The 14,509-nt window shown below is 40.2% G+C and overlaps 1 protein-coding gene across 1 annotated transcript; it reads left to right on the top strand.

Moving 5' to 3' along the window:
• LOC109227850 lies at positions 2,701-4,883 on the top strand. Its single transcript, XM_019393043.1, has 6 exons — positions 2,701-3,063; positions 3,258-3,360; positions 3,651-3,705; positions 3,757-3,958; positions 4,696-4,749; positions 4,800-4,883. The coding sequence occupies exons 1-6, from the start codon at positions 2,701-2,703 to the stop codon at positions 4,881-4,883; spliced, it is 861 nt and encodes a 286-aa protein (XP_019248588.1).

Here is a 14,509-nt window from a genome sequence, read left to right on the forward strand (position 1 = left end):
ACAAAAATTTCGGCAGAGTTTCTCCTAAAACTGGATGATCCCAAAAACAAAAATCAAGAACCACAATATAAATGGGAATGGATACCCGGAAAATATTATCTTAAACTAAAGGATATTATCTTAAACTAAAGGATATTATCTTAAACAAAAGGATATTAAATGATCCACAATAGTGTCAAATGATCGACAAACGGAATTATGATCGTAATGTTGACTCATAGTGGCTAACTTGTGACATGAAAGTTTAAATATGATTTAGGAATAATCTAAGCATTTAAACATGGTCATTAAGATTATATAATCTTAAATGAATCTATTAGGATCAAATGGGGTCTTGGTATACGTAAAAACATCAAAGGAACGGAACAAAGAGAAGTCCGGATGGCATAGGCCAAATGGGTGATTTTCCCTTTTTGTTTTTGTTGTGTTTCGAAGTTCCAACCTAAACTAGTTTATTCCATACTTCATATATGGAATTGAATACTATACAAGGATACAATACATGGTGAAATTTCCCTTTAACAATGCTTAAAAGATCAAGAATAAAGGCTAGAACATAGCTCAACCAAATCATGTCGAAAACGAAACGAAAACCCTACATACCTCTTGTGTTCTTGCTTCCAAACCTTGTTCCATTTTATCTACACCCTTACTTATTCTTGTATTGATAAAATACATAGGTGACAAGATTGCTTATACACCAAACTTTTTCCAAAACTCAAGCTATAAGGAGAAAGGAGGACGGCAAAGTCTTACCTGTATCGTAGGGGTTGCATTGATGTGTTCGTTTCTTGATTTTGAGTTGCGGATGATGAACTTGCATCAAAACCCTAATAAAATTCTTGAAGAGCTATGGAATCTCTTATTGTGATTGATTTTCTAGAAAATGAGGAAAAAGAAGACTAAGTCTTCTATTTATAGTAAGGTTGAAAAGTCAACCACATGTGTGCTTCACCGCCCTTCTTCCGACGCTCATACCTCTTTAACCGGATATCATATGAACGAACGGTCAAGAGAGTTGGAAAAAAAATTCCTATACCTTAAATTTGGTATATAATACGTACCCAAAAGACCTCATATAACACATGACATTAATTTCTCAAAAAGCTTCGTTATATGGCAAATCCTTAGTCGGTTTTTCGCAACTTAAATCCGATTTTTCTCAAACTTCATATTCTATATCCAAACATATTGTATAGTCATATTATGACTTTAAAATCATCCAATCATACACAGCAAGTCATTTACACAATATACGATATCACAGAAGTACAGGGTGTAACAATCTAGTAAGGTCCCGTAAAATTTTACCTAGAACCCGGGGTTTCGTGGTGCCGAGGTAGGCTAATGTGTTTGAGGATTGTAGAAATTCTTTGTGGAGAGCTTTATCACTGTGTTGCGGACTATTTGGGTTGTGTAATATGTTGGGGAGTTAGCACGGATCCTATATTTATTCCACCCTATAGAATGGCACCGGCAGAATTGAAGGAACTAAAGGAATAATTGAAGGATTTGTTAGAGAAGAGATTCATATGGATAAGTGTGTTGCCTTGGGACACACCAGTTCTCTTTGTAAGGAAGAAAGATGGGTCATTGAGGATGTGTATTGACTATCGGCAGCTCAACAAGGTCACAATCAATAGTAAGTACCCACTGCCAAGGATAGATGACTTGTTCGATCAATTGAAGGGTGCTAAGTATTTCTCCAAGATTGACTTAAGATCGAGATATAGCCAATTAAAGATCATGGAGCAGGATATTTCGAAAACAACTTTTAGGACCGGGTATGGGCACTTTGAATTTCTGGTGATGTATTTTTGGGCTAAGAAATGCCCTGGCAGCTTTCATGGATATTATGAATCATAGGGTAGTTATACAGACTCTATATCAGCACAAGTTGTATGTGAAGTTTTTGATGAGTGAATTTTGGCTTGAATTTGTCACATTCTTTGGTCATGTCGTTTCCAAAGAAGGAATTAAGGTTGATCCTCAAAAGATTGCAGTTGTGAAGAATTGTCCTAGACCTACAACTCCAATAGAGATTCGCAGTTTGTTGGGCTTAGCTGGGCATTAAGGGAAATTTATGGAAGGGTTCTCTACTCTTTCCTCTCCATTGACTAAATTGACGCAAAAGGTAGTTAAATCGAGTGGTTGGAGGGTTGTGAAAAGAGTTTCCAAGATTTGGAATCTAGACTGACTACGACACTAGTGTTGACCTTACCAGGGGGTACGGATGGGTTTGTGGTATATTGTGATGCTTCAAGGATTGGACTTGGGTGTGTATTGATGCAACTTGGCAAGGTGATCGCTTATGCTTCGAGGCAACTCAAGAATCATGAGAATAACTATCCGATACATGAATTAGAACTTGTGGTGGTGGTGTTTGAACTTAAGATTTGGCGTTATTATTTGTATGGGGTCCATGTAGATATATTCACGGACCATAAGAGCCTTCAATATATTTTTAAGCAGAAGGAATTGAATATGAGGCAGAGAAGATGGCTTAAGTTACTCAAGGACTAGGGCATTGATATTCTATATCATCCAGGGAAGGCTAATATTTGTGTTGCGGACTCTAATGAAGGAGGGGTAATTGTGCAAAATAGGGATGAATCATCGCTTGTTGTGGAAGTCAAGGAGAAGAAATACGATGATCCGTTGTTGGTACAATTGAAGGAGGGGAATCATTAACATAAGATCATGGATTTTTCTCTTGGTATGGAAAATGGTATTCTAAGATACAAAGGGCGATTATGTGTTCCTAATGTAGATGGTCTCCGGGAAAGAATCATGACCGAGGCTTACACTTCCAGGTATTCCGTGCACCCAAGCTCTACAAAGATGTACCATGATCTTAAGGAAGTCTACTGGTGGAATGATATAAAGATGAATATAGCAGACTTTGTGGAAAGATGTTCAAATTGTCAACAAGTGAAGGCCGAACACGAAAGGCCCGCTGGGTTGGCACAAAACATAGAAATTCCATTGTGGAAGTGGGAGATGATCAATATGGACTTTGTGGTAGGACTATCTCACACTCCTCGCAAGTTCGACTTGATTTGGGTAATTGTGGATCGACTCACAAAATCATCAAACTTCTTACCTATTAAGGCTACCGACACAACAGAATGTTATGCTCAGTTGTGTATCAAGAAAATGGTTGTGTTGCATGGAACTCTGGTCTTTATTATCTAAGATTGAGGGGCACAGTCATGGCTAATTTTTGGAAGAAATTTCTGCTTGGTTTGGATACTTAGGTGAATCTTAGTACACCCTTCCATCCACAGACTGAGGGGCAGGCAGAGAAGACTATTGAGACACTTGAGGATATATTACGCGCTTGTGTTCTTGACTTCAAGTGTAGCTAGGATGATCATTTGTCACTCATAGAATTTGCCTACAACAACAGTTACCATGCTAGCATTCAGATGGCACCGTTCGAGGCCCTATATGGTAGCTGATGTAGATCCCCCATTGGGTGGTTCAAGGTTGGGGAAGCAGAGTTGATAGGGCCAGACCTCATGCATCCTATGGAGAATGTTAAGATCATTAAGGAATAGTTGAAAACTGCTCAGAGTCGTCAGAAGTCCTATTCGGATGTGCATCACAAGGATTTGGAGTTTAAAGAGAATGGTTGGGTATTCTTGAAGGTTTCCCCCATGAAGGTATAATGCAGTTTGGGAAGAAAGGGAAATTGAGTCCTAGGTATGTCGGGCCATATAGAATCATTTAGAGGGTTGGTCAGGTGGCTTACAGGCTTGAACTACCTCCAGAGATGTCGTTAGTGCACCTAGTGTTTCATGTATCTATGTTGAAGAAGGTGGTTGGATACCTGTCGCTTATTGTTCCGGTTGAGACTATTGAGGTTAATGAAGATTTTACTTATGAAGAGATTCCAGTTGGCATTCTCGATAGGCAAGTCCGAAAGCTGAGAAATAAAGAGATTGCCTCCGTGAAGGTGATGTGGTGAAACCAACAGGTTGAAGAGGCCACCTGGGAGGCCAAGGAAGAGATGAAGAAGAAGTACCCTCATTTGTTTGAATAATTATGTAGTTGTGTTCTATGAAAACGTTTTACTTTCCATGAATTATGTTCCACTTACTAGAATTTATGTTAAGGGTGTTCCTTTCCGGTAATGTAATGCTTATGAGGCCATGATTATTGTTGTCTTCATGTTATATTACGTTGTTGGATTATGTATATGTTTTTAGGATTGGTTTATGGGATTCTCTAGCGGGTAGATAGGCCCAGGGGAGACTCTAGCGAAATGTTTGAAAATTTAGGGAGTTAGTCAAAATATGGAACTGCTGGTGTGTGAAGTAAGAGTTGAGTCACATTGGGTTTTGATGGTGGATTTTGACCGTCATTCGAGGACGAATGATCCTAAGCGGGAGAGGATGTAAGGTCACGTATAATTTTACCGATAACCTAGGGTTTCGTGGTGCCGAGGAAGGCTAATGTGTTTGAGGATTGTAGAAATTCAACAAGCTCACCGCTGTACGGACCTTTTGGGCTGTGAAATGCATTGGGGAGTCGGAGGAAAAATTATTGCAGAACATGGCATTTCTCCGGTCCATTATGCAAACGTAAAACTACTCCACGAACCGCAGATCGACTGCTAGGTGGAGCTGAAAAATGGCCAATTTTTGGAGGTCGTTTTGCGGTCAACTATGTGATCGCATAATCATTTCACAGGCTGCACATCCATCGCATAACCAGCATGAAAAAATTTTGGATGGAGATTTTGCGGTACGTTATGCGATCGCATAACTAATATGCAGACTGTAGATCTGTTGCAGACTAGACCAGTTCAACCCAGTTTTGGTGGACCATTTCGCGGTCCATTGTGCAGACTGCTTACCTATTTGCGGTCTACTGTGTAGTTGCATAATTGAGTTCAGAGGATCCATTTTTCTGTATTTATAATCCAACCCCATTTTGATTAAAAATCATTGGGGCTCGTTTAGAAGGCAAAAATCAGATATTTTAGAGAGAGGGGAGTGCTCTAGAGAGATAAGGAGGGGCTCCAACATAGTCCACTTCAATACTTAGATAATTCACAAGGAAAGCTTGCAAAGTTATCTACTAAAGAGGTAAGGTTCTAACCTTAGCTTTCAATTTTGAGTTTTTGCTGAAGTTAGAAAATGGGGAGTGTGTTTCTTGGGTATGGGAGTTGTTATTTATACATGCATGTACCAATAAGGATGGTGGGGAGGCCATCCAACTAACATGGGTATGCTCTTGGTGTTGGATTAATTGTGGGGTGAAGGAGACCTTGTAGAATTTGCACATATAGTGTTTGATAAAATGCTTAAATGAGTTGAACAACTGAACCTCATCCTAATTATGATTCCATCTTGTCATCTCTCTAATATATTAAAGTCGCTAGGATTTCCGGAATGTAGTAGTAAATTAAGGAAACCTCAAGCAAGGTATGTTGGCTAAACTACTCTCAGAGAATTGAATTCCATGATATTCCCATAAGTTGCAATTATGATTGGCTCTAGTTTCTCTTTCTCATGTTCCGAGTCCTTCCTAGTAAATTTGATTATTTTAAATAAGTGTTGTGTTGAAATATGTATGTACTCAAAAGGTGTTAAGAAAACTCAATATGGTTAAGACTCATGTTGCTCATATACTTATTTAAAATCTTGGTTCCAAATGCTCTTGTTGTCGATAATCTATGATGATGCTTGAAAGTGAAAGAAGTGAATATGAGATATAAAATTTGGCCATTGTGCCTAGAATGAGAATTTCACTTGTGGCCACTAATGCCAATGAAATGAAAAGACGTGTGATGATTATGAAATAAGCTGTAACTTCTTTATATAATAAATATTTTTGGAGTATCATTTAGTCACCGAGGAAGGGAAGGTTGAATGAACCTAACTCTGAAACTACGCGTGCCGGTGTAGGAGTGATTGAGGGGTAAAATCCCCATATTGTTGTGATGAGATTATTTCCCTAAAATGGGATGAGATTGATGTGTTGAGATAATTCCCCTTTATTGGGATGAGATAATTGCTAGCAGAAAGTGATGTCGACCCACACGGAATTGTGGTGAGATGGCTTAGCCGATCGGGCCGTGATCAGACTCCATAATAAAAACACGATGGTATATCAGTACTAAGATCTCTCAACCTAAAATATTGAAATTTACTTGAAAACTTATCTTGATCCTAAATTGATGCTTTTATATTGTCTGAGGCTTTCATTGATCCTATGTGTTTCTCCTTGTACTGTTACTCAATTCTTTGAGAGGATGTTTAGTCTTACATACTAATACTATTCCATATGTACTAACGTCCCTTTTTCGAGGGGTGCTGCATCTTTAATGGAGGCAGGTGATTCCACAGCAAGTGACATCGATTAGTGATAGCGGTATACCCTCTTCTCAGCTAACTTGGTGAGTCCCACTTCATATCAGGGTCTTGTATCATTTGTTCTTTATGTATAGCATTTTGAGGTATTGACCGGACCTTGTTGCCGGCACCATCACATTACTCTTTTGTATCCATGCGAGGCTCCATAGATATGGTGTGGGTTGTATCTTGGTTTTGGAGGGTCAAAGTAGAAATGTTGTATTTGTATCACATGTTTCACTTCTAACTATGAATGTGTAATGTATCTTTGGGAATTATAAATGAAGTAACTAATGGTAATGGAATTGGTGTTGTTCATGAAACCCTCTCATTGTTAACTAATGGAATACCTCTTCTCTCTATTAATGTGTAAAGTTGGGTAGAAAGCATCTAGGAAGCTTGCTTGACCAGGTTATCTCGGTTGAGCACCGGTCGTGCTCCTGAGGCAGGGGCATTAAAACTTGCTATCCGAGCATATGGTTTTAAAGTGTCCTAGGATGTCTTGGATTTGTGTCTAGTAGAGTTCTTCTTATCGGTATTGTCACAAACCAAACCAATAGGTCGCAACGGGTGCCCGAGTCCTACCTGTCGAATACCCTTAAGCATGCGTTTAAGATATAAACATGAATAAAATATGCAAGGGAAACTTGTCCAAAAGACATATGTACATATACATGCGGAAATACAGTGGGGCGAGCCGACAAGGCTACTATAGACAACTATATACCCAAAAATGGAAGCCGACAAGGCCACATACTATCCAACTATACATAACTGTCTACGGACTTCTAATGGAAGTACAACTGTACAAAGACGGGACTGAGCCACGTCATACCCACATATATATACAAGCATATCGTACCAAAATCAAAAGTAGCTCCGGATCAAGTGGAGCACGCCAACTCTCGCTGATCGAGAATCCTAAGAAGGGGGACCATTGACTTGCCTACCAGAACCTGCGGGCATGAAACGCAGGCCCCGAGAAATAGGGCGTTAGTACAAATAATATACTGAGTATGTAAGACATGAAAATCAGTACATAAAAGACATAGATGAAACATGGAATAAAGGAATCCATCTGTAAATCTGAATAACTTTGTAAATTTCGAAATATTTATGATGTCATGCATGTGCAAATATATGTCATGCCATGCATAGGTATAGGTGTACATAATATCATCAAGCCTCTGAGGTCATCCCATCATATCTTTTCAGCCACTGTGGGCAACATCATTAACATATACCATCTAATCAGGTGGTGGTGCGTATATAACGCCGCAACCTTTTTCCCATATTCCATGTAAATATAATATACATATCTACGCGTATATAATGCCATCTGGTCATGGGTCAATGTACATGTATAAATGCATGAAATGCACAAGAAATACGTTAATAAGATTTTCTCGGAATGCCATAAAAATCAATATATCTTTCGGATAAACTTTATCAAATACGTATTTTTTTGAGACCCATGAACAGAAAATATAATAATAATTCACATGGGGAATCAAGAATATAGACACCCCTAATATTTCTATGAATAGAGTCATTTATAAAAATTGCGTATTTTGCTCGTTTCATTTGTATTATTTGGATCATGCCAAAAAGAAAAAAGGGATAGCCTTAACATACCTGAAGTAGGAAAAATCCGTATGATATTCTTCGAAAAGATTGCACCGTACTCCTTTATGACCGCAAAATTCTTACGTTGTTAGGCTTCTAAAAATTCTCGCTGTTAAGTGTTGAGAATCAGAAATTTGTTGAAACTTTTGTAAGATGGCAACGTTCTGTTTATAAAACTTCCTAACTTATTAATTCATTCCTAAGTCCTAATGGTAGGAGATAGACTAAAATTATGATTTTTGGTGTTATTGATTGTAGGGATGGTATAAAAATGAAGTGTCCATTTGTTTGTTAATTGATTGCCACCTAATCAAGAAGACTAAAGAGTCATTCTCTTAGTTTGTGGCTTTCTGCCACGTGTTTTTTTTTGGGTGGGGGAGGAATTAATCTTATCCACTAAATTTGTTAATTAACTAGGTAATGCCCCATTACCCGTAGTTAATCAATTACCCGTATAATTAAGAATTATCTCAAATTAACTAAAAATACTACTTATTCTTAATATATTTTATAAATCATACTATCACGGCCATAATGGTACTAGTCCTTAAATATTGGGTATTATCGCTCGACCCGTATTTATCCCAAATCTGCAACCTTCAACGAAACTAATTTTCTTTAATTCGTGTGCCCTTTATCCTTCATGACACTTACTTATCACTTGTTATAAATAGCATAAATATGTTAACCTCAAGATAATCTCATCCCCGTGTCTACGTCGATTAACTGAAGATAAAAGTTTAACGTACGAAAATGCGAGATGTAACATCCTTCCCCCCTTAGAAATATTCGTCCTCGAATGTTTAATTCTCCTGGATCTACATAACTTTGGCAGAGTCGCCTTTGTAACAACACTACTACCAACTCTCCCTATAGAAGCTTAATAATTCAACGCCACGTAGGACCATAATCATCAATAACGACAACGGCCTCACACGACCAATCACAATAACTAACACAATAATCCGTACACGTACCTTAAGGTACTGATGTCTCAGTTGGATCCTTGTCTGGAGGAGGAAATAAGTAGGGATATATAGACTTCATGTCTTCCTAGGCCTCCCAAGTCATTTCTTCCACATTGTTTTTTTCTCCAAAGTACTTTCACCGAAGCTACGTCTTTAGTTCTCAATCTCCAAACCTGTCTGTCTAGTATAGCAATGGGAGTTTATTCATATGATAGCTGCTCTGTGACCTGAACGTCGTCAACTAACACAATTCTGGAAGGATATTCGATACATTTACGGAGCATACACACATGAAAGACTGGCTGTACAGATTCCAAGTCTGAAGGCAAGTCCAACTCATATGCTGCTTGGTCTACCTTGCGTATGATCCTATATGGTCCAATGTATCGAGGGCTAAGTTTTCCCCTTTTTCCAGACCTCGTAATTCCTTTCATCGGTGATACTTTTAGGAATACCCAATCGTCAACCTGAAATTCCAAGTCTCGTCGTCGATTATCTGCATAAGACTTCTGACGACTTTGAGCTGCTAATGGCCTTTCCTGTATAAGCTTAATTTTATTGATTTCCTGCTGTACCAATTCTGGTCCTACTAACGTAGCTTCCCCAACAAAGAACCACCCTATAGGCGATCTACACTTCCATCTGTAAAAAGCTTCATATGGAGGCATCTGAATACTAGAATGGTAGATATTATTATATGCGAACTCAATAAGCGGCGGATGATCATCCCAGCTACCTTTGAATTCTATCACACAAGCTCGTAACATATTCTCCAGTGTCTGAATAGTACGCTCAGCCTATCTGTCTGTCTGGGGATGAAATGTTATACTAAGAATTACTTGAGTCCCCAATCCTTTTTGGAAAGACCTCCAGAATTTAGCTGTAAATTGAGCTCCTCTATCCGAGATAATAGATATAGGGACACCATGCAGTCGTACTATATCCTTAGTATAAAGCCTTGCATAATCCTCTGAGGAATATGTAGTTCTAACGGGCAGAAAATGGGCTGACTTTGTAAGCCTATCAATAACACCCATATCAAATCGAACTTACGCTGGGTACGAGGTAAGCCTACGATGTAATTCAAATTGATTACTTCCCATTTCCAAGTCGGTATCTCCATCGCCTGCAATAACCCACCGGGTTTCTGATGCTCAAGCTTAACTTGTTGACAGTTAGGACACTGAGTAACAAACTCCGCTATATCCTTTTTCATTCCGTCCCACCAATATACTTCCCTGATATCATGACACATCTTTGTCGCTCCTGGATAGATAGAATAACGAGAATAGTGAGTTTCTCCCATAACCTGCTGACGCAGCCCTACAACATTAGGGACACTAATTATCCTCGATATCTAAGGACCCCATCTTCTGTAACCTCAAACGGTATCTTCTCCTTCTGAGGGGTAGTATTCCTATAATGAACTAACACAGGATCCTCGTACTAGCGTTCCTTCACTTCAGTTACTAAAGAGGATGTTGCCATATCCTGAATAGTAATTCCAATATCACCTAAGTCCTGTAACCGAACTCCAAGACTAGCTAGCTGATGAATCTCATGGGCTATTCCCCTCTTTTCTGGCTATAAATACGACAGGCTACCCATCGATCTATGGCTGAGGGAGTCGGCTTCCATGTTTGCCTTCCCCGGATGGTATAAAATATCAACATCATAGTCTTAAGTATCTCCAACCATCTTCTTTGACGTAAATTCAATTCCTTTTGCCTGAAGATATACAAGTAGTGCCTCCATATCTTTAGTGCTTGAATCACTGTGGCTAACTCTAAATCGTAGGTCGGGTAATTCTTCTCCAGCTTTCTCAGTTGTCTAGAAGCATAAGCTAGAACCTTACCATGATGCATCAGCACACAACCTAACACAACGCCCGAGGCATCACAATAGATAACATAACTATCGGTCCCTTCTAGGAGCGTTAGATTCGGTGTTGAAGTTAATATATCCTTTAATGCCTGGAAACTCTGTTCGCAAGCGTCAGTCCGTTGAAACTTCGCTCCCTTCTGAGTCAACTTTGTCAAAGGTGTTGAAAGGGAAGAAAATCCTTCTACAAATCTCCTGTAATAGCCTGCCAAACCGAGAAAGCTACGAACCTCCGTTGGTATTGTGGGTCTAGGCCAAGTCTTTACTGCCTCAATCTTTTGTGTATCCACCCGAATGCCTTCACCCGAAATGATATGCCCAAGGAAAGCTACAGAGTTCAACCAGAATTCACATTTAGAGAATTTTGCATACAACTTCCCTTTTTGTAGAACTTTGAGCACACTACGCAGATGATCTCCATGCTCAGCCTCTGAACGAGAATACACCAATATATCATCGATAAAAACAATTACGAACATATCTAAAAAGGCCCTGAACACATGGTTCATCAAATCCATGAATACTGTTGGGGTATTAGTCAAATCGAACGACATAACACGAAACTCAAAGTGCCGGTATCTGGTCCTAAATGTTGTCTTCAGAATATATTCCTCCTTAACCCTTACCTGATGGTACCCGGACCTCAAGTCTATCTTCGAAAAACACTTGGCACCTTGCAACTAATCAAATAAATCATCAATCCTCGGGAGCGGGTACTTATTCTTGATCATTACCTTATTCAACTATCTATAATCGATACACAACCGTAAGGAGCCATCTTTCTTCCTCACAAATAACACAGGTGCCCCCCACGGTGATGTACTAGGCCCGATAAAGCCTTTTTCAAGCAAGTCCTTTAGTTGTTCCTTTAACTCTTTCAGCTCTGCGGGGGCCATTCTATAAGGAGGAACGGATATTGGATGAGTATCTTGTAGTAGGCCAATAACAAACTCAATTTCTCGCTCTGGCGGAAGACCTGGAAGCTCATCGGGAAAAACATCAAGAAACTCATTAACAATAGGGATGGACTGAATGGTTGGTGACTCTACTTCCACATCCTGAACCCGAACTAAGTGATAAATACAGCCCTTTCTGATCATCTTCCTTGCCTTGAGATAGGAAATAAATCTTCCTCTCGGCGACGTCGTATTATCTTTCCACTCCAAAATAGGCTCACCTGGAAATTGAAATCGGACTATCTTTGATCTACAATCAACGTTGGCATGACAAGAAGCCAACCAATCCATACCCATTATAATATCAAATTCTACCATATCTAACTAGATTAGGTCTGCTGCGGTAGATAGACTATGAACTACTATTATACAACCCCTATATACTCGCTTAGCTATCACTGAGTCCCCAACAGGTGTAGACACCTCAAAAGGTTTAACCACTTCAAGTTTTATTCCAAGCTTTCTAGCAACCAACAGAGCAACGTATGATAAGGTGGAACCTGGGTCAATTAGTGCATATACACCATATGAGGAGACTGATAATAGACCTGTAACAACATAAGACGATGACTCCTGGTCTTGTCGTCCTGCCAATGCATAAATGCGCTTCTGAGGACTGCTCGAGCTAGATGCTCCGCCCCTGCCTCTACCACGAATCATTGGTGCTTGTGGACCTTGCCTAGGGGGGCATACTGATGATGAAGAACCAACTATAGATCCCGCTGGCTAAGCTATTCTTGCATCACCTCTCGTGAAGGGTCAATCGGGCTTATTCGAGAAGGCGATGACTTTAAAATTGCAGTCACACTCACCCCAATTGTAGTACAAACGCAGTCGCCAGTCGAAGTTGAGATAGCTGCATCGGTTCCATTTGAGGTAGAGGTAGCTCCACATGCGACCACCCCTGTTCTATTTGAAGTAGAAGTGGCCACGCCTGTCACAGTGACAGTGTCAACCACACCTCCTTTGATTCAAAAGCAATACCCTGGGATTACATTGCCGAAGTAAGGCGAAAAGGAAAAACCAAGATAGAGGAATGCGACGCTGCACAAGGAATGACTAGGACCGGAAGAATCTATACGCCTGAACACTTGGGAGGGCCAAGTAAGGATGCCACTACCAAGTAGCCTGTCATTGAAACAGGACCAGATGACCTTTGGAGGAAAGTACAAGCAAGGGAATACTCCGTCATCAATCATTTGAACAACACCCTAGTTCAGATATCCATCCTGTCACTGTTGCCAAATTCGGAGGCACACAAGAGTGCTTCGATGAAGGTGTTGAGCGAAGCTTACGTGCCCAACAATATCACAAGCGGAGAAATGGCTAACATGGTGGGACAGGTGTTGGAAAGTCACAAAATCACTTTCCACAAGGATGAGTTGCCGCCAGAGGGTCTAAATCACAACAGGGCAATGCACATCACAGTGCAATGCGAAGACTACTTCATTACCAGGGTCCTGATTGATGGAGGATCCAGTCTCAATATTTGCCCATTGACAACACTGAAGAGGTTGGGCAAAGGCCTATACGAGATACGAGAAGGGACCATGAACGTAAAGGCTTTGGATGGGTCTCAGAGAGCTACCATCGAAGAAATTAATCTCTGTCTGCAAATGGGGCCTACGTGGTTTTATGTGGAGTTTCAGGTGCTGGACATATCTGCGTCCTACAATCTGCTGTTGGCATGACCATGGATACACGCCGCTGGGGCTGTGGCATCAACTCTACATCAGGCAGTAAAGTTTAAATGGAACCATCAGGAGGTGATCATTCGCGGGGATGGGAGTGACCCCATTTACACCAGTCAAACCATCCCGGTTATCGGGAACAGAAGAAGGTTAGGGGGAAACCTATCATCACATCGAACATGTCAATGTCATTGAGAAAGACAAATGGTTGAGTAGCAAAATAGAGAGAATACTAGCATGTTCTAAGTATGAACCCGGCAAAGGGCTCGGGAAGAATCTCCAGGGTATTACCAAACCAATACGGCTGAAACGTTACGGTACTACTTTCGGGCGCGGATACCAATATACATGGCAAGAGTATGATGATTGGTCGCCTCCATGGCATGGACCCTATTATCCTCTCGAGCAACCAGTGCCACATCTGGGTCAGACTTTTCACCAAGCTGATACAATATGGGGAACTGCAAAAGAAGAAGCGTTAGCTGGGTTGAGGAATCTGTTCCTGGAGGATGAGGATATGGACTGCAGTGCAATAATTGAGGAGGAGGAGGATGAAGGCCTCACTATTCAGACTGTGGAGAAGGGAGTTGTTCTCAAGAACTGGACTGCCACACTATCTCGGGCGCGCAGAGTCCCTGAGTAGCTTGGCAATCAACTTAATTTTATTTCTATAGCCATGCTAGGCATCTAAGATTTTCAGTAATTTTATTTTTAAAGACTTGTTTCAAATAAATGCTCGACTCATCGAGCCGTACGTGTTTTGAATATTTTCAGTTCTAATCAATGCATTGCTATTTATCATTCATTATTACCTTTCACACCTTTCTTTCTACAGCATTATTATTACTTTTCCTGATGAACCGGTGATTGTGACATGTAATGAGGCAACGCAATATAAGGATAGTGAATCGGATGAAGAAGATGAAATACCTGAAGAAGTTGTCAGGGAGGTTGAGAACTTTGAGAATAAGCCTAAGTCCAACCTGGACGAAACCGAAGCAATAAATTTGGGAGACGCCGAAACC

This window comes from Nicotiana attenuata, chromosome 6 (assembly GCF_001879085.1).
Source record: "Nicotiana attenuata strain UT chromosome 6, NIATTr2, whole genome shotgun sequence".
In the NCBI taxonomy this organism is placed as follows: Eukaryota; Viridiplantae; Streptophyta; class Magnoliopsida; order Solanales; family Solanaceae; genus Nicotiana; species Nicotiana attenuata.

What these genes read in the sequence shown, in the direction of transcription:
- LOC109227850 (XM_019393043.1), top strand. Translation starts at nt 2,701, where the DNA reads ATGGATTTTTCTCTTGGTATGGAAAATGGTATTCTAAGATACAAAGGG. An exon ending in AAAGGGAAATTGAGTCCTAG is followed by an intron (nt 3,706 to 3,756) that starts GTATGTCGGGCC and finishes GGTGGCTTACAG; the next exon opens with GCTTGAACTACCTCCAGAGA. An exon ending in TTTTGGATGGAGATTTTGCG is followed by an intron (nt 4,750 to 4,799) that starts GTACGTTATGCG and finishes GATCTGTTGCAG; the next exon opens with ACTAGACCAGTTCAACCCAG.